The sequence below is a fragment of the Narcine bancroftii genome, chromosome 5 (genome assembly GCF_036971445.1).
Source record: "Narcine bancroftii isolate sNarBan1 chromosome 5, sNarBan1.hap1, whole genome shotgun sequence".
NCBI classification, from domain to species: Eukaryota; Metazoa; Chordata; class Chondrichthyes; order Torpediniformes; family Narcinidae; genus Narcine; species Narcine bancroftii.
In genome coordinates, this window is record NC_091473.1 from 120214909 (window position 1) to 120235007 (window position 20099).

The 20099-nt window shown below is 38.1% G+C and overlaps 1 protein-coding gene across 1 annotated transcript in view; it reads left to right on the top strand.

The window, feature by feature from the left end:
• usp24 (ubiquitin specific peptidase 24) overlaps positions 1-20099 on the top strand; it is a 214826-nt gene that overhangs the window by 139570 nt on the left and 55157 nt on the right. Inside the window, exons 40-46 of the mRNA XM_069938902.1 lie at positions 4312-4429; positions 4574-4718; positions 10755-10874; positions 13286-13414; positions 14737-14835; positions 14927-15009; positions 17597-17738. Of these exons, the coding sequence (XP_069795003.1) occupies positions 4312-4429; positions 4574-4718; positions 10755-10874; positions 13286-13414; positions 14737-14835; positions 14927-15009; positions 17597-17738 (836 nt within the window). The remainder of the gene's footprint in view (positions 1-4311; positions 4430-4573; positions 4719-10754; positions 10875-13285; positions 13415-14736; positions 14836-14926; positions 15010-17596; positions 17739-20099) is intronic.

The following is a 20099-nucleotide window of genomic DNA, read 5'->3' on the forward strand; positions in this document are numbered from 1 at the left end:
AAGAGTGAAAGCAAAATCAGCTCCACGCCAACGTCAGATGAAGTTATCTCATTCTGGGGATTGACAGCCTCGATCCCTAGTATAATCCCTGGTGTCTGCAGACGCCGGTGTTGCAATCATGCAAGTGTGAAATGGACATTTGCATTGTGAGATTGAAGTGACCCAAGTTTTTGCGAGTGGAGGAACATGAAGGAAGAAAATATTAAAATGAAGGTAGAAACTTTGTTTTGGGAAAGTCGCAGCAGAAGAGAGCGAGGGAGAGAAAGAGGAAATGAATAGCAATAAATAGAAATAGTGGACAATTTTTAAACAGTGTGGGAAAGTTGGTAGTGCTAAAGCACACAATTTATAAAGACCATGGGAAAAAGCTTTGGCAGACCGGGTTTCCCAGAATGCTGTGCAGCAGAGAAACCCCTCCATGAATCCTCTGTGTGTGCAGCCATGCATACAGCCCTTTGTCTGCTGCATGGTATTCTGGGAGGGCAGGTCCACCATCGCTTTTTCCCACAGTCTTTATAAATTGTACGTGGTAAGTGCTACCAACTTTCCCATGCTGTATAACGTCTGCTATAACGCTACCAACTTTCCCACCCAGTTTAAAATTGTCCGCTATTGCTATTTATTGCTAGCACTTTCCCACGGTCCCTTATAAAGGTTTATATAGGTCAAGTACTACAACAACAACAACAAGGGCTGAAGGGTTCATACTGTGCTGTACATAAAGCTTAATTATGTTATAATTAAGCATGATTAATTTTGTTCAAAAATAAGATCATAATACATCTGATCAGGATTTAGTGCAGGTCCACCATCGCTCCATACATCATGACATCACCAGTAGAAGGTAGAACAGTCCTAACACCAGGGATGGCTCCTTGCAAGTGTGAAAGCGTTCAGTGTCCCAGTTAGGAGTGGTCAAGTGTGAAAAGCCAAACCCCCATTCCTATCCCAGGATACTGAACGGCCAATTTAGTTTTAAGTAGCAATTATTTGTGCAGTGTAGTTTCTTTGCCAGTAGATGGTAATGTAATGCAGTAGTCATTTGCGTGATTATGTTTCCAAATGAAAACTATATAGCTGTTGCATTCCAGAAAATAGCCAATTAATTGCAACTTAACAATTTTGATGTAATATGCAAGCAAATAATAGAATTTGTTTACATTGTATTATCCTAAGGAAAATTTTGGTTTGCTAATAAAAGGTAAACAACAATTCTCATAACTGTCATGCTTTTACTATCATGAAGGCAAAGAATTTGGCTTTGATATCTCCCATTATATCTCAATGTGTATTTTTGCTCTCAGAACCTAGTCTTTTTGGTGGACTGTCAGAAGTCACTTTGGCAATGTCAAGAGCTGTCCTTTGTTACTGGTGAACTCTAAGCTAAGATAGACTTTCATTACACTGGACATATTCAAGAAAGAGAAAAGCAGGAGCAGATATTATGCTAATTTTCTATAGCAAGCACATTCCCTTCTGATTCTCCAAAATTTATTGATTTCAGTTTTGAATATCCTTTAACTTAACATCTAAAGCTTTGAGGATAGAGAATCTACTCTCTTGCTTCCATCTCACTGTTAACTTGCCATCTCTTGATCTTGGGATCATGCCTGCCACATCTGAAATCTTCAACCAGTGGGAACAATGATAAATTCTCTGAGAATTGTATTTTTATGAAATTATGAGCCAGATTGTGTGTGCCTGCAATTCATGGTTTAAAAGAGATACAAAGGCTATTTGTAGTTATGCTTCAGAATCCAGAATAGTATGGTCTCATCACTTGTGATATGAAACTCTAGTAATATTCTGTTGTCTGTTCGAAAGATGGGAATCAAAATACATTTTGTGATTCAAAAACAGAAAAGGTCAGAAAAACTCAGCATGTCAGTCAGCAGGCTGTGGAAAAAGAAACGGTCAGTGCTTCAAGTCCTAGAGAATTGGAATCTGAAGTTTTATGATTTTTGAAATTACATTTGTCAATTCTATGAAAACTGCCTCTTTTCCTGTTTTTCTCCTCGGGTTGAATTTTACAAAGGATGGCAGCGTTTCTACGTGGAATTGCTATAATTTCCCCTGCGTGAGTGTCAATTGGGGTTTTCCATGCAGGTATTCACGAGTCCCAGCATTGCTCCAGGCTCCTTGCAGCATATTACCAATGTGTTTCAATAACCTTTGATTTATGGAACTAAGGATCCAGGTAGCCTTATTAACAGCTTTCTAGCATTTCCACACTCAGAGATTGATGCATATTGAACTGAGATATAACTATCTCTGTACCATTCTTAGAATTGTTTTGTGTGGTTTTTTTTTCTTCATTCATGCCAAAATGTTTCATTTTGTACTTCTGTGCTAACTTTTATCAGGCTTGCATTTTTCAATTCTACTAATCTATCTGAGCCTACTTGAAGTCTACTTTGCTTTGCTGTTAGTATTTTTCCAATTTTCCAAATATCTGGCACAACCTCCAAATCTTGTGAGGGTTGCGTGGTTACATCCAGCCTTCCTGCATTATCCACGCTCACTTGTCTGGGCAGTTGAGGATCATCCCACGCGAAGTATGTTTTCACAGCAAAGCCAGCGTTCCTGGAAACCTTTCTTTTCAATTTTCACTGCATCCATTATCTCATCCACCTCCCTCATTTGCAATAGCAATGAGAGTATTCTTTGGTAAAGACACCAAGTTCTTGTGAAGTAACTTTATCTTTGCATTCTCTCCAGCATGCTTTTTTTTTTGGTCCCTGATATCATGATTCATTATTTATATGCCCTCAATAAAGTTGAATTCCATCATTGATTGCATGCCATTTCAACTCCTCATTCCCACACTGATTTTATGTCCTTGCTCTTTTCCACTCTCCGGGTGCATCCCAATCCAAACTATCTGGGTTGTCTATAGCACAATGGTGTGAATATCCATTTTTTTTTCAATTTCAGGTAACCCTTGCCTCCTATGTCTGTCTCTCTTTTTGGTCCTCTGATTCTTTTTTGTTCCATTTTTCATATACTTCCACCATTCATCATCCATTTTCATTTCCTCCCCCTCCTCCTTCCATTGCTCTACTATGCACACACACCAGATTTATTGTCAGTACATACATGATATCACATATAACCCCAAGATTCCTTTTCCTGCATCAAGGGAAAATTACCACTTATTGGTAGAGCAAAAATTATACTCAAGAAAGAATATAAATGAATAAACGTGAATAAACTGCAACACAGAGGAAAAAAAACCTCAATATAAGTGCAAAACTAAGAATCCTTAAATGAGTTTCTTATTGAGGAGTCTGATGGTGGAGGGGTAGCAGCTGTTCCTGACCTGATGGTGTGAGTCTTGAGGAACCTACATCTCTTCTTCACCCACCTACCCAGTTTCATCTGCTCTTCATTAATGGTTCCCAGTACCAGATCCCTTACTTATCAGGTTCCAGGACTTGTTGCACATATTCCTGCATATCACTCTCCAAACTCTGTCTCAACCCTCATCCTCCCTCTTCCCATTTGGCTCCATCTTCCCACCAGCCTTCACTTCTCCTCAGTTCTCCATTCACTTTCTGGCACCTGCCTCATTCCTCCCCTTTTCTTCTTTACTATTGGATATCTTCCCATTCCACCCATACTGTTGACTTTGTTTTGCCTCCAGATGCTACTCCACCAGCTGACTACTTACTCCAGCTTAAGTAAAACATGAAAGTCTGCTAACTCCGTGGTTGAAGTGAAAACCCAATGCTGGAGAAATTCAGCAGGTCAAACAGCGTACTTTATACAGCAAAGATAAAGATTTATGCGAACCAATATTGCGGGCTTGACCCTTTCGTCAAGACATGGAAAAATGTCGGCAAGCATCCAAACAAAATGGTAGGGAGAGAGGGGTGGTGGGAGAAGTATGGTCCAAAAGGCAGCATGGTCCCAAAGGCAGGAGGTAATGGGTGGATGAGGGAGAGAGGGCACAACAGCTAGCAGGGTGAGGAGGGGTGGCTTGATGAATAGAGAGAGATGGGGGTGGAGAGTTAAAAGAAAGAAGACCAGGGGAAAGGGGAGGAGAATGGAGAGTAGGTTAGCAGAAATCGGAGAAGTCAATGTTAATGATGGAGTACCCAGACAGAAAATCAAGTGTTGTTCTCCAATTTCTGATTGGTCTTGGTGGCATAGTGCATGAGTTGCTCCAGCTTTCTTTTTGCTGTAGATTCCACCACCTGCTGTTTCTTGTCTCTTTGCATTTTGTTCCTAATTGCGCAATTGGTGTAATTTTCAAAATAAGACCTGGGGTAAAATGATTTTGATGTTTCTAAATTGATTTATTTTGTTTAGGACCATCATTAATCAAGCAGTTGATGGAGGATTTCCTGTTTCGTGCTTCAAAAATTATCTTGACCAGCAGCAGTCCAGCTGGGAGCTGCTCTATTAGTCAACAGGATTTTCATCCAAAGTATGTAAAACCAGTTTATTTTTTAGACCCTGGTAATGATCAGGCAGTTTATACTAAGTTGCTTCAGAACTGCTGTCTCATCTGTCAGGCTGGGGGATTGTGTTTAATTTAAGTGATGATCCAATCTCCCTTATTTTCATTTAGATGCAGTACAGTCAATAGTCGTCTTGCTGCTTATGAGGTGTTGGTCATGTTGGCAGACAGCTCTTTGAGTAACCTCCAGCTTATTTCCAATGAGCTTCTTTCAATGCACCACCAGTTTGACCCCGCACTTACAAAGGAATTTGAGGTAACTGATATTCTGGCTAGTGTTTGTTTCCATTCCCAACATGGGTTATATGATGTGTTTTATTGCTAATAGTCTCATATGCTGCTTGCTGAGTAGCTTTTGACTTTGAGTCTGTGACAGGCAATGGTCCCACATGGACTCAATCTGTTTATGCACTTTAACTTACAAAATTAGTTCCATTACTTAGTAATTTATTACCATCTAAGATTTAAGACAATTGTTATTTTGCTTTACATTAAAAAAAAATGTTGAATACCTCATTTTTAAATGTGAAGCTTAGTTGCCAATGGACTCGGTTCTGCAATGTTAAATGGAATGGAAGAACATTTCAAAAATAGCTAATCAACAAAGAGCCATCCAGCCGAGGTCTAATTAAGTGCCACCCTTTTAGGCAATGAGTGGAAATATTACTGGCTAACAGAGTGGCTCTCGGTTGGACTGCACCAACCACTTGCTCTTTGAAAACATTTTTTTCTTATCTCCCTTGCTAATCCTTTTATAATTTTTTTTTGCTCCATGTATTTTAGCACCTCTGCTAGTGGATATAGCTACTTTCCGGTTTACTCTGTGAAGTCCATCATAACTTTTTTTTATTTTATAATAAGGTTTCCTTGAAGCGTTCTCGGTCCAAATAACACAGACTTGATTTATCCTGTCATTTCTTGTACATAGGTTTTTCAGTATTTTAATATCTTGTAACTCTCCTCTGCATCCTCTGTGGTACAATAACCTTGAGTGATAAAGGAAAGCATTCAGTTTGACTGTCAGGGAGATCATGCTATTGATTTCAACAAATGAATCAATCATCAGATGGCCATACAATTTCAATAATATTCCACAAAACTATTTTTGAGCATCCAGTCTCTTCTGTATATGCATACCGTTCAACCTAAACTAATGCATTCAGTGTACTCATTGTGGCCTCTTCTACATCAGAGAGACCAAACACAGATTAGGTGACTGCTTTGGCAAACACCTACTCTCTATTTGTGGGTCTAAACTTAAGCTTCCTGTGACTCCCCAAACCATTCTCACAATGACGTGGTATGAGCCCAAAGGATCCCAAAACCAGCAACAAATAGTTTCTTAAACAAAAGTTGTTTTTAGTTATCTTTAAACATGAATACAGAATCAAACTTTAACTTATTTCTATTAATTTAACTAACCTTAACTCCCTTCTAATTGTAAGCACATGTGTATGTAATGTGTTTGTAAATTTAAGAAAAGTTCTTTAGTTCACAGTTCAATCACACGTCTCGTTATTCCAACTTCACTGGTTGTAGGCAATTCGTGTACTGTGAACAGAATTTAACGTGTAAAGTTGACCAGACTTTGGTGCTCGAAAGGTAAATGTTTACTGCTCAGAAAGGTTCTTTGGAGGTTTGCAGAGAGACATTTGTTGTTCCAGGATTTCGACAACTGAGGTACCACCATTAGTCACCTCAATGTCTTGCTGATGAAACTTGCTTCATCAGGGTTCTCTGGATGATAACCTCTTTCTTTCTGGCTGTTCCGCTTATTCCCAGAAAACCATCAGACAGATAGCACTTCCAGCCATCTGCCGCTCTGGAGCTTTCTGTTTCATTTTCAACAAGCTTTTCCTGCTTGCTTCAGCTGTGACTGTTCAGTCTCTCTCTCTCTCTCTCTTCATCTTCCAACTGCTAGAAAGCCCATGTGACTCTCTCACTTGCCACAAAACCCCCACCTTCTCCAGCAAACAATAGCAGTTAGTCTTTTGCTCCCATCTGTTGTCTTAGGTAAACAAAACTTCTCATTGACGTTTGAGTGAGCACTTTGCAGAAAGGTCAGAAGCCTTATAAAAATGTTCAACACAGACGACTTGTCTCCAGTTGATTCATTTGATGACATCATTTCAATTAGCACCTACTTGTTGAATGTGCAAAGCATTCTCCATAGTTTCTGTAAAGTTCATTAAATATTAATTCTTCAGTATTTCAAATAAGATCGGTTTTAAAATGTGTGTATGTATGTAACCTACTCTAATTTTACCAATTATCTCCCAAATATATATTCCATTACAGTCCTTGGCCTCATCCTGTGTCAGGGTGTGGCTAAACATGAACTTGAGGAACAGCGCATCATATTTGTTCAAAATAACCTTAAACGAAATTACTCCAGTGGGTGTGCGTGAATGGAAAAAATTCTGAATGGTGTCCAGTGTTAAGTGGTAGACCCCAGGGTACAGTGTTAGGCCCACATTTGTTTTTATTCTACATCAACAACATTCACAGAAAAGTCACAACCACCATTAGACTATTCTCTGACAACTGTTTTATATACCCTACAATTAAGTCAGCTGATGACAGGGATGCTTTCCAGAAAGATCTTGATAGCATGGTAGAATGGTCACAAAAAATGGGGCATGCAGTTCAATCCTTCCAATGTGAAACCATGCATGTTACTAGGAAGAGAAAACCAGCCAAAACATCATACAAAATCCTGGATGTCACCTTTGATGAAACCAAAGACCTTGGGATCAAAATCCAGAACGACCTGCGTTGGAATGATCGGTGAAGGCTCAAAATAGAGGAGGAAATAATAGATCCAGCAGGGAGGTATGTAATGATAAAGTGTCAGATATATTCAGAATTTTGGAATTTGCTCAATGTATATGCACCTAATGAAGAGGCTCAAAAATTTATGCAAGATATCTTTTTGAAGATTGCAGATACACAGGGGAATATACTGATAGGAGGGGATTTTATCCTTAATTTGGACTCAAAGATGGACAAAACTGGACAAAAGACTAGCAGAAAGAACAAAGTAATCAAATGTATGGTTAAATTGATGCAGCAAATGCAACTTTTGGATATATGGAGGAGACCACACCAAAGGAGAAGGAATACTCATATTATTCGGGTAGACACAAAACATACTCAAGGATAGACCTGTTCCTGTTGTCAGCCCACATCCAAGGGAGAGTTAGAAAAACGGAATATAAAGCTAGTTTGTTATCGGATCACTCACCCCTGTTATTAGCAATAGAGCTGGAAGACATCCCACCGAGAACGTATAGATGGAGATTAAACTCCATGCTACTTAAAAGATAGGTTTTAGAGAATTCATTGAGCGACAAATTAAAATGTACTTTGAAATAAATACGGAATCAGTGAAAGATAAATTTATACTATGGGATGCAATGAAAGTGTTCATCAGTGGGCAGATAATAAGTTATGTAACTAAGATGAAGAAGGACTACAATCGGGAATTAGAACAGCTGGAAAGGGAAATAGCAAATACAGAAAAAGAACTAGCAACAAGGGAAGATACAACAAAAAGAAGAGAATTGGTGGACAAAAAATAAAATATGAAACATTACAAACATATAAGGTGGAGAAGAACATAATGAAGACAAAACAGAAGTATTATGAGCTTGGAGAAAAAACGCACAAAATACTAGCTTGGCAGCTTAAGACAGAACAAACTAAAAGAACAGTATTGGCATCAAGGAAAAAGGACAAACAAATTACATATAACCCAACAGAGATCAATGAAAACTTCAAGGAATTCTATGAGCAATTATATCGAACTGAGAATGAAGGGAAAGAAGACAAAATAGATGAGTTTCTAGCTAAAATTGAACTACCGAAATTGCAAGAAGAGGAGCAAAACAAATTAATAAAATCATTTGAAATAGAGGAAATACAGGATATATTAAAAAAACTACCGAACAATAAAACGCCGGGAGAGGACGGAATCCCAATAGAATTCTATAAAACATTTAAAGACTTATTAATTCCTCCTTTCCTGGAAATAATGAACCAGATTGAAGAAACCCAAAACATGCCAGATTCATGCAGAACAGCAATAATTACAGTAATACCAAAGACGGGGAAAGATCCACTAACACCAGCGTTGTATAGACCAATATCTCTACTCAACACAAATTATAAGATAATAGCTAACTATTAGCAAACAGATTGGTCGACTGTGTACCAAAAATAGTAAAACTAGATCAAACTGGATTTATTAAGAAAAGACGAACAACGAACAATATCTGTAAGTTCATTAACTTAATACATGCAGTACAAGGAAACAAGACGCCAACAGTGGCGGTTGCCTTAGACGCAGAGAAAGCCTTTGACAGAGTAGAATGGAATTATTTATTCAAAGTACTACAGAGGTTCAACCTACCAGAGAAATATATTAATTGGATTAAAGTATTATATAAGGGACCATTGGCAAAGGTGACAGTAAATGGATATATATCAAACCAATTTAAATTAAGCAGGTCAACTAGGCAGGGATATCCACTATCTCCCTCACTGTTCGCGTTAGCTCGATATAGACATCCAATTCTACACCGAACCCAACCCCGCTAGGAGCAGGTGAGGGCATGCAATCCAAATTGTAGTGCCATCTTCCAAGACCGATATGTACCACAATTCATTCTTCCCCTGCACAATTAAAGCATGGAATAATCTTCACCCAACCATCCTCCCACAACCAGACCCAATTAAATTTAAGACCATTCTTCAAAAATCTTCTCCTTAAGCACATCCTCCTCCACCTCCAGTTTAAATTCCATATGGAATATTTTGGAGGATCAAGAACCAAGAACCTAATGGCATGAATATTATTATAATTTTGGGTTCCCCTTTCCCCCATTTGATTTCACCATTCCAATCTTTTCTTTTACCTATTCTGTGCTTATATTTTTTCTGTCTGTCTCTCATTTCCCATTAAACCTTATTTCCCATTTAAATATGTAATTTCTCCTATTCTACATCTTAGCCTTGATAAATGTTGACTAGCCATTTCTCCACATGGATGCTGACCCTCTGGATTCCTTCAGTATTTTTTTGTTGTTTTTATACCTCTCCGGAACACATCTTCTCCATTAGTTAGTTTAACCAATAGGTAAGCATCCTTTTTTAGTTACTAGTGATTTACATTCTTTATTTAATTATGTGTTCAATTTTATCTCCACCTCAAGTATTGCACAAACTTTTGAACAAGATGATCACCATGCCCTATTAGGTTACAGAGTCAATCACAGGTCCCTCTGTACCTCCCCACCAATCAACATTCTCCCATTATATTTTGCGATGCCTTTTTGTATCTCTGCAAATGCATTTTTTTGCTCTTCTCTGGATTAATTTTCATTTTCCATTTTTCTGGTCAGCTGACCATAACTTCTTAAAATCGAAGCTAGCATTAGCCACAGGGGCTACTTTTTATATTTTCTGTAATCATTTTCATTATGTCTCATACATTTGGCCCTAAATCATTAATGTACATTCCAAAAATCAAGGGAATAACCTTCATGGGTAACAGCCTTTCTCTTTAATGAAAGAACATGCATTTTATTTTTACGGAGTTCAATACATTCCATTTACAAGCAACTTTAGTATAAGTCAATATTTTGGTCTTTTTCCCAGCCATTACACTATTTGTTTTCTTGTCCATGCTAGAAACTTGCAACATGAGTAATGACTCCATGCCTTTTTAATTTTCTTTTATTTAACTCTGGAAAAACCTTTCTCAGCATTTGTTTCCTTGAAAGTAAGAAGTATAGATTCATTAGATAAAGCATTCGGTTTTTGACTCAAGCAGAGGGTGTTTTAAACAACTAAAAATCTTTATTTTTAAAAATTTGGGATGGGTTGAAATTAGAAAGTTTTCGTGCTTAAGTGCTTGCAGATCTTTCTTCCTTGTGTAGATCTCCTGTTCTATTTGCATGTCTAATTAATTTTCTTGGTCATCATAATGAATTGACATTTTGTAGCTTTGTTGTTTTGAATTTATGCGACAATTTTTTTCACTGCCCTTGTGTATTCTCTCAATTTCTCATTTTAAGGTTTTATCATGAAAGTCGTTCTCCTAAGAAGGATTAATATTTCTCCAGGATATTGTTACTGACATTGAGTGCATCTTTTATTTGCCATTCCTGCCCAATTTTATGATGTTTTATATCAAGATTGCTTGAATTATTCAGTATTTCCATCATTGTGACTGAATTATTGCAGACTTGTACTTGCTGAGACTTGATTCTTTTTAAATCTTTACATTCAGTACTTGCCACCTGTTGACAGTCGTGCCATCTCTGGGTTTGTTGGATTGAAGAATGGAGGAGCCACATGCTATATGAATGCAGTTTTCCAGCAACTTTACATGCAGCCTGGGTTGCCAGAAGTAATGTCATTTTTAACTTTTTTTTCCTCCTGTTAATTTATTTTAGTCCTCACATAATGTGTCATCCGTTATTTCAATGGTCAAATAGCATGTAAATGTTGAAATGAAGTGGAACTACATTCTTTTCCCTTGAGCACAGGCAGGGTAGAGTGCATTAATTTGAGGATTGCAACTACCCTTCCCCGTCTACTTCCTTCACAGTTTAGTCCAAAAAATCTTTTTTTTTTGTTTTAACTTAACTTACTTCAAATGTACGCTGATTTGAAAAAGTGGTAGGATATTTCAACCCTCCACATTGCACCAGTCCATCGTGTATTGTTGCAAACATTACCTTGCATTGGAGGGCCAGCAAGTTTTGGACATGCTGGAGCTGATAGGATTTCAGCAGGAAACTAGTGTTTATTTCATTCTACTTGGGCCACAGCAGAAAGTTTTCTGTTTTGGATAGGTCTCAGCAAAAGCATTTACATCTCTTGGCAAAATTACCCCACCACCATCATCTCAAGCATTGCATACTGTGGAATAATGACCCTCTTCATTGCCAACCAAACAAACTTTTGGTGCTTTTTTGACAGTTCCTATGATGAAGCAATCTTTCTTCTTGGGAAGACATCAGATAGATTCTGTTAGCTCCCTTTCCCATCGAACCTTGAGGATATTCTCTGCCTGTGTGATCGAGAGGAGATTTTTTGGCATATTTTCCTCTCCAAGGCACAGTCCAACTGAATAGCATGTTGTGGCAAATCGCTATACTATAAGGATTGATAGTCCTAATGTATAATGTCAGCTTTATAACTCAGACACAAAATGGCACTTGGCATTTGTTTATTGAGCTTCCATGCAGCCACACAAAAGCGACCCTCAGACGAGGACCTTATTGATTACAGTTTATCCCTATTCTCTGTTTTGTACATGAGCATAATGTATAGATGCACTGACCTTGCTGTGGCAATGCATTAACAAACAATAAGTATAAATTAAATTACCCCATAAGAGAAAAAGATCATAAATAGATTTACAGTTGCAAAAAATTGCAATTACAATAGCGTGATGGTCCTGGAGTGTTATGGTTAGGGTAATGTGGGGTCTCAAAATAAGGGGTTAGCCATTCAAAGCTGAAATGGAAAGATTTTTTCTCTCTGGAGGATAGTAAACACTCTGAATAGTGGATATTTAGTTGCCATGTATATTCAAGAGAGAGATCAATACACTTTTCCTTATGGGGGAGGTTAAGAGATGTGGCTTTTGTGCAGTAAAGTAACAATGAGGTGGAAGATCAGTCATGATATTCTTGAATTATGGAGCAGACACAAAGCCATCTTTTATTTGCTTTTTTTGGTCTGCCTTTTGAAATAGAGCTTCAGAGGGAGCAGGTTCCTCGTCCATTGCATTTGTTGATGCATTTGAATCTTTCAAACTTTTTGAATAAGCTCTTAATGTTTCTCGATGATTGGTTTTTATCAGTGCATTGGGGAATAAAAAAGGAACTTAATTTCTCCAAAACTTTGATCCCTGTGAAGATCCTCTGTTTTTTGGAAATAGACTTGCCTTGATTCCTTATTTCTCATCAACTTTCCAGCACCAGGCAGTGGTTTTCATAGTGAATGATGGTATGCAAGCAAGATATCTGTACAGAATCAAGGCAGTTCAACACATGGAAAAACCACTTCCTGGCCTTAATAGTGCCTAGATATGCTGTGCCAGCACTGAGTGATGATACAACATGCCCAGCACAGCACAATGCTAGCCCTTACCGGCATTTTCTGCACTTTGCACACCACACTGAACTATGTGGTGAGGAGGTCACCATTCCAAAGCTGCACAAATAGGTGCTCCAGTTTTCTCCCTCCGTTCGAGATGTACCAGGGGTGTAGGTTAATTGGGTGTAAAGTGGGGGCTATGGACTCATTGGCCGAAATGGCCTGTTACCATGCTGCATGTCTACATTTATTTTTTTAAATACTAGTGGTGGGCAGGGATGTATGCCACATTTCTGACACAGCAGCATACTGCCTATGTGAATATCCCTTTGAAAGCACAATGTGGAATTACCTATACACGACCAGACTCCAGGACGAAGGAGCCGCACTCTGTGGTTTGCTGGTGTATTGTCTTTCAGGAGGGAAATTTCATTTTTAAACCCTATGTGGCCTAAATATTACTCCTATCTCATTTCAATCAGTTCTGCCTTGACAACCATTTGGTGGTCTAGCAAGTAAGGGCCACCATTTTCTCAGGCCCTTTCTATCAATGAGCTATAAATAGCAATCTTAGCAGCAACACCTGCATCCTCATATGTATAATTTAAAATAATGAATATTGCATTGATATGTAATTAATGCTGTACATCAAGCAAAATGTGTCCAGTGCTTTAGGTTTTTCTCACTTTGCTTCTTTTCACCTACTTAAAGGCCATGTTGTCAATAGATGATGATGACGTTGAGAATCCAGAAGAAAATGTATTTTATCAAGTTCAATCCCTCTTTGGGCACCTGATGGAAAGTAAATTGCAATATTACGTCCCGGAAACTTTCTGGAAGGTTAGCAACTTAAAAATGATCAGGAATGGTTTTGAATTGCTGGAATATATTTTACAGTAAAATATATTTGAAATTTGTTGATGAAATCTTTTGAGATGATTATCAGAAGCCGAGCTTATGAATTTTGCATAACCTTCAGGTGACATAGTGTTATCATTTTTCTTTGAATTCAGAATGTGAAAATGCCAAACTTTGGAATTGTGTATCAAAACAAAGAAACAATTGAAATGTTTTGAAAAATTAATTATATTTAAACCCTAACCTAACTGGATAATTGTACTCAAAGAAACAATCAATTTGTGGCCATTACCAAATGCAGTAAATGCACATTAATCTGAATCAGCAAAAAGTTGACAATGTGAATTTAATTAAGAGTTAAACAGGATTAATAGGATTTTGAATTATCTGTAGATTTTACCTGCCAATACAAAATGCAGCTAACAAGAATTCAGACACAAACAAAGTTTGTATTTATTATGCACTATGTCTGGACCTTGAAGGGTCTGGATGTCACATGGTCCATTTTTCAAAACTCTTATTTCCCCACATTTTTGTCAGGCTCGGTGTCAACTGCCTGAACTTCAGTGGGGTTGCCTTGACTTTGACTCATTTTCTTTGGCATTCTGGTGCCATTCACCCGACTGTATTGTCCTCAAAAGAGATTCATCCAAAATACTGAAAGCCATGTCCCAACCACATCCTTATTGTGAGCAGGTTTTGCTGAAAATTGACTTGAAATCCTTTTCTTCAAATCGTCATGATGGCTCTCCCCACCACATTGATTTCTTACTTTTGTTGACATTTTAATGACAGGGCATTAGTGGATGAATGGCAGGGGTGATGATTGTGACAAGTAGGGTTAGGGTTTTGTTATATTTTTACAAAAAGGTTTGTGCCCATCTTTGTGAACCCCAAAAATCACAGGGTTTTTTTTTCTGCATTCTCTCCTGCCCTATTGTATTTATAATTCTTAATCCTCAGAAGAAAGATATTTGATGAAGTTCCAGCTGTGCACAGTGAAGGACTTGGAAAAAAAGTTGCCTTCTGTCTTTGCTGTAATGGATGGCATCAAAAGGGGAAAGAGGGAAAACATGCACATATAATTTGAGAAGTAAATGGTTGTCCAGAGAACACATAACACTGGAAGGACTCAGTGGGTCAAGCTGTATCTGTGGAGATGTAAGTAGATGTTTTGAGTCAAGGCTATCCATTAGGATTGAAAGGGAAGAGAAAAGATTGCTTATAAAAAGCAGTATAGGGTTTAGAATAAACTTAATCCAAAGTGTGCTTTATATTTTTTGGATGCACTCCTGTCTTTTCAGATTTTTAAAATGTGGAATAAGGAGCTCTATGTCCGTGAACAACAAGATGCATATGAGTTTTTTACTAGTCTGATAGACCAGCTAGATGAGCACCTTAAGGTAGGTATCTGAGATTTACCAAGGCCTTCTACCCATTCTCCATCTTTTACCTGCACAATGCAAATCACAATAGTTTATTTTCTCTTGTTAGAAACTCGGACGTGAACAGTTTTTTAAGAACACTTTCCAGGGTATTTTCTCTGACCAGAAGATCTGCAAAGATTGTCCTCACAGGTCAGTAGCAGTTTTGTTAAGAAACTGAAAAGTTGAAGCTCTCTGGGGCAATAACTTGTCGAAGACTTCACATCAAGACAAGCTTGGAACTTAACCTTAACAAAATTGTTATAAGTGAGGAAGAAGAAATTATTGTACTTCAAGAAAAGCTGCCATTGGCTTCTTCATTTTGGAATCAGGACTATTCTTTCAGACTTTTATGCTGACTCTTGGGGCTTGCTAAGACACCAAAAAGATCATTGCTAACTGCTAGGGGAATGCTCCACATCTGTTAAATTTTATTTCTTCCTTCTGCCCACCCAGCATACAGTAAATTTGTGCACGAACTAGCTTACCACCACTTTGATTATTTTTCTGTGCCTTTTTATTGAGCTATTTTGAAAGGTTCTGAAAGGTAGTAGTAGCAGGGTTTGTTTTAGGGGTTCATGGATTCTTTGAGCTCCTGTGACACAAGCCTTAAATCCAAGACACAGCTTACATTTCTATAATTTTTATTACTACTTCATATTTATTTGTGCATGTATGTCTGTTTGTCTGTTCTCCATGCAGCTCAATACGGAGCACTCTAGAAATGTCCAAGGAAGTTCAGTCGGGGTAACATTTGATGCTGAATATCATGACCACATTGAATTTAACCTTTAAGGTCATATGAAGTTCAACAGTTCAAAAAAAAATGTTAAACTTGCACCAGGGACACCTCAATTAGTTCCAGTGCTGTGCATCAATGTACCTTCAGAATAAAAACAAGTGGCCAAACCCAGTTCAATATGGGTGCAAAAAAGTGAAGCAATATTGGGAATTGGCAGAAGCTCTTCACAGGCCCAGAGACAGCAGAGGAACATTAGTCTCACCTCATTATTGATGCTTCCAGATATGCAAGGAGCAGGCAGCAGGAAACAGAACAGCAACAATACATCCATCTCAGTGCTCAGGCCTCCAGATAGGCAAGGGGCAGCAAAACCAGGCCCGCCTCAGTGTTCAGGCCTTCAGACAAGCAAGGAGCAGGCAGCAGGAAATTGAGGAACAATACCAAGCCTGCCTCAGTGCTGATGCCACCAGGCAATTCCATGTTTCAACCATGGAGACAACAACTGGGTGTTTTATTTCCTGGACAACACTGGGAATCCTGCTAGTAATAAAATATGATATGTATTCACTGTGACAATAACTTTGAATTTTGACCAACACTCTTGACAAGTGGCCAGAATTTAGTACAGTACAGGTTCTTGCGTGCAATTGAACTTCCTTTTTTCACTTCCAGTCCTGGGTACTATTACTTACTCATTTTCTGGATGTCATTGGCTAGGCCAGCATTTAGTATGCATCTTAAATTGCACATGATGGTGAGCTCAGCTTTAAACCTCTGAATGCATGAATCGCAAAAGGTTGGTTTTTAGGTGCAGCAGGCGATAAAGAAGGCAAATGGAATGTTGGCCATCATTGCTCGAGGGATAGAATTTAAGAGCAGGGAGGTTATGCTGCAACTGTTGAGGCTGCATCTGGACTACTACATGCAGTTCTGGTCTCCTTACTTGAGGAAAGATATACTGGCTTTGGAGCTGGTGCAGAGGAGGTTCACCAGGTTGATTCCAGAGATAAAAGGGTTAGCCTCTGAGGAAAGATTGGGTTGTTTGGGACTGTACTCCTGCAAGTGGTGGTGTTCCCATGCAACTGCTGCCCTTGTTCTTGGTTCACAGGGTTTGGAGATGCTGTTGTAACAGCCTGCACATGTTACTGAAGTGCATTTAGCAGATGGCCCACTTTTGAGTCACTGAGAGTTTTCTGAAATTGGTGTTTATTTTATTCAGATCTGTGTAAAATATTCCATTTCACTCCTTATTCAGACCTTGTAGAAATGCAAAGACTTTGGAATGAGAGAAAGTGATTCAGTCAATGTTGGATCTCAGTTTTTAATCTTGCCCTATAAACTGTGGTATTTATGTGAATGGTTCAGTTAAGATTTTGGTCAATGACAGCTGCTGGGGTCTTACCTTCCACTGACAAAACCATATACAGAGTCCATTTGGCTTATTAGGTCCATGCTGAATTCTAGGGGAGCCATTACAAAAGTCTGACTGATCTCTTTATTTCCCCAGTATGTTTCACACACTTGCCCTTGGCTCCTCTTTGATTCTGTTTGTTTAATCTTTGTTAAAGGATAGTTTACGGTAGCCAAACAACTGACCAATATGTATTTGGGATGTGGGATAAAAATTGGAGCATCTGGAGGAAACCCACAAGAGGAAAAACTCAACACGTTCAGCACCCAAGGCTAGAATATAATGTGTGTCTCTTAAGGCGTGAGGCATCAGTGTTAATACTGTACCACACTGCCATGTTAAATGATGGGAAACTGATGGTAATACCAATAAATATCACTTGAGGTTTATGCATTTCTATTAATTATTTTTTTTGTGACTGCCTCCTTGGAATTGCAAAGTATTTTTAATAGCGGGTCCTGGATAGATGACAGCTTTAATTTGTATGCCAATTTTATTTTTGAATTTTAGTCTTCCGATAAATTGTCAACATTTGTCAGCCATATTAGTGAGATATTTTATTGAAAGTCTCTTATCTCTCCCTGCAGATATGAACGTGAGGAAGCTTTTATGGCATTGAATCTAGGAGTAACATCGTGCCAAAGTCTAGAAATATCTCTGGATCAGTTTGTAAGAGGCGAGGTGCTTGAAGGAGGCAATGCTTACTACTGTGAGAAGTGTAAAGAGAAGGTAAGGCATTGAAATGGTTAAACCTTGAAATGTACGTAATCAGTGAGGGAAGCCATTCAAATTGAACAAGGGTTAAAGGAGACTTTAAAACAAATCACCTTCATGAGGATAGACTGGTATTAGCTGGACATAGAGAGTGTTCCACCAAAAATGATTTTCAGGCTCTCCACAAAAGTAAGGAGTTCAAATTCAGATCTGGTGAGAAATGTATCTGAATTTTATGTCCTTGCAACTATGTATGTTTTGGAATTCATTTATTGTTTAGACTATCCAGAGATGTTTGTTCTTTTTGTTTTCAAGTGTATGGGTATCGCTGACAAAGCCAGCATTATTACTCACGTCAAATCGTCCTGGAATGCACTGGCTTGATGGGCCTTTTTAGTGGATCTGGATCACAAAAGGTCATGTCAGGGAAGGGTGATAGATTTCCTGCTTTTAAAGGATTTTAGTGTCCCAACTAAATGCTGTTTTGACAGCAATCCAATTGTTTAATGGTCATCTTTATTAAATATCATTACTAATTTTAGATTAATAATTAAATTCAAAATCAACAAATCTCCGTTGATTAATATTTTTGGGGAAAGTGATTTAGCAGGTGGATATCATCGACAAAAATGATGTTGGGATTTTTTAACTTCATTCTTGTTTACTGAATACAGGTTTGGTAAGCTAATGCTTGTGCCAAGGATAGGATGGAGCAACTTCATGGAGGTAGTTGAAGACCTCGTAGGTCCACATCATTCAAGATGTGGCACAGGCCTTCATCTTGCTCTCTTTAATGAGTTACAGAAAATTTTGCTTTTTTTTTTCAATTATGGATTTAATAATAAAAGTCTCTTGAGATTTATTAAGAACTATTTCAAAGTAGCCAACTGCAATTGACCAAGGTTGATGGAAATAAACCTTAATGTCATTCTTGGGCAATTCCATGTGAGATGTTTTCAGCAATAGATGTACAGAATGCAAAATTATTGTTTCTTTTTTATGCAAAATATTGTATTTTATTTAAGTTTTCTGTCTCCTTCATAAATGCCATTAAAAATAAACATATCACATTCTTTCCCATTTTAGGTTTTGTTCAATCACTTCATAGCTTCCTTAGTATCTCAATCATAACTACCTTCAATTTGAAAGTTTACATCATTTTATGACCTCACCTTTACCTCAGTTCTACATCCGCTCATTCCTGCAGCATCTCATCTATTTCTCGCTCCTTTCTTATCTGCCATTGATGGCAAAGCTTTCATCCATTTTATTCCACCATATGTAGGTGCTTAACCATATAACCAGTTACGGAGCGGAAACAGGCCATGTTGGTCTTTCGAGTCCGCACCGATTCACTGATTTTGTGCGCCCTCTTCAGGCATTGGTCCTGGTAAATCTTCATTCAATAACGATAGACGAATTCAATGCAGGTGGAATCAGTCGTTCTCTTGCCCGTTTAGATTTTGTATTTCTGCGGACTGTTGTTGTTGTTTCTGATGAGATTCTGAGTGATGGTCAAACCCATCTTTTTTTTTCCCATCCAACTATCTTTCAAAATTTGCAAAGTTTGAGGTCCACAGACACCTGCGCTATCAGCGATTCCGCGGATTAATGAATTTCAGATTTATTCTCATTATTCTCTGATTGTATCACATACAACCCTGAGATTCTTGTTCCTGAGGGTGTGTGAGAATTATGACTAATTGTTAGTGTAAAAAAAAACTGTACACAGTGTAAAGATGTAAACAAACAAAACTGTAAACAGGTAAGAAATGTAGACAGTTTTTAGAGGAGGTTACTAAGAAGGTTGAGGAGGGAAAAGGCTGTGATGTTGTCCATATGTACTTTGGTAAGTCCTTTGATGAGGTTCCACATAAGAGGTTAGGATTAGATTAGATATCACTATTGAAGTAGAGAAATGGATTCAACAATGGTTGGATAGGAGATGCCAGAGAGTAGTGGTGGAAAATTGTTTGTCAAATTGGAGGCCAGTGATTAATGGAGTGCATCAGGGATTGGTACTGGATCTATTGTTGTTTGTCACGTATATATTAATGATCCAGATGATAAGGTGGTCATTTGGATTAGCAAGTGTACAGATGATATGAAGATTGGTGTTGTTGTGGACAGTGAAGAAGGTTATCAAAGCTTGCAATGGGATATAGGACAGTTAGAAGAGTGGGATGAAAGATGGCAGTGGAGTTTAATACTGATAAATGTGAGGTGTAACATTTTGGTAGGTCTAATCAGCAAAAGTCATCCATGTTAAATGGTAGACAATTGAGGAGTGCAATTGAACAAAGGAATTTCAGAATTCTGGTACATAATTCCCTCCAAGTTGAGTCACATGTAGGTAGGGTGGTAAAGAAAGCATTT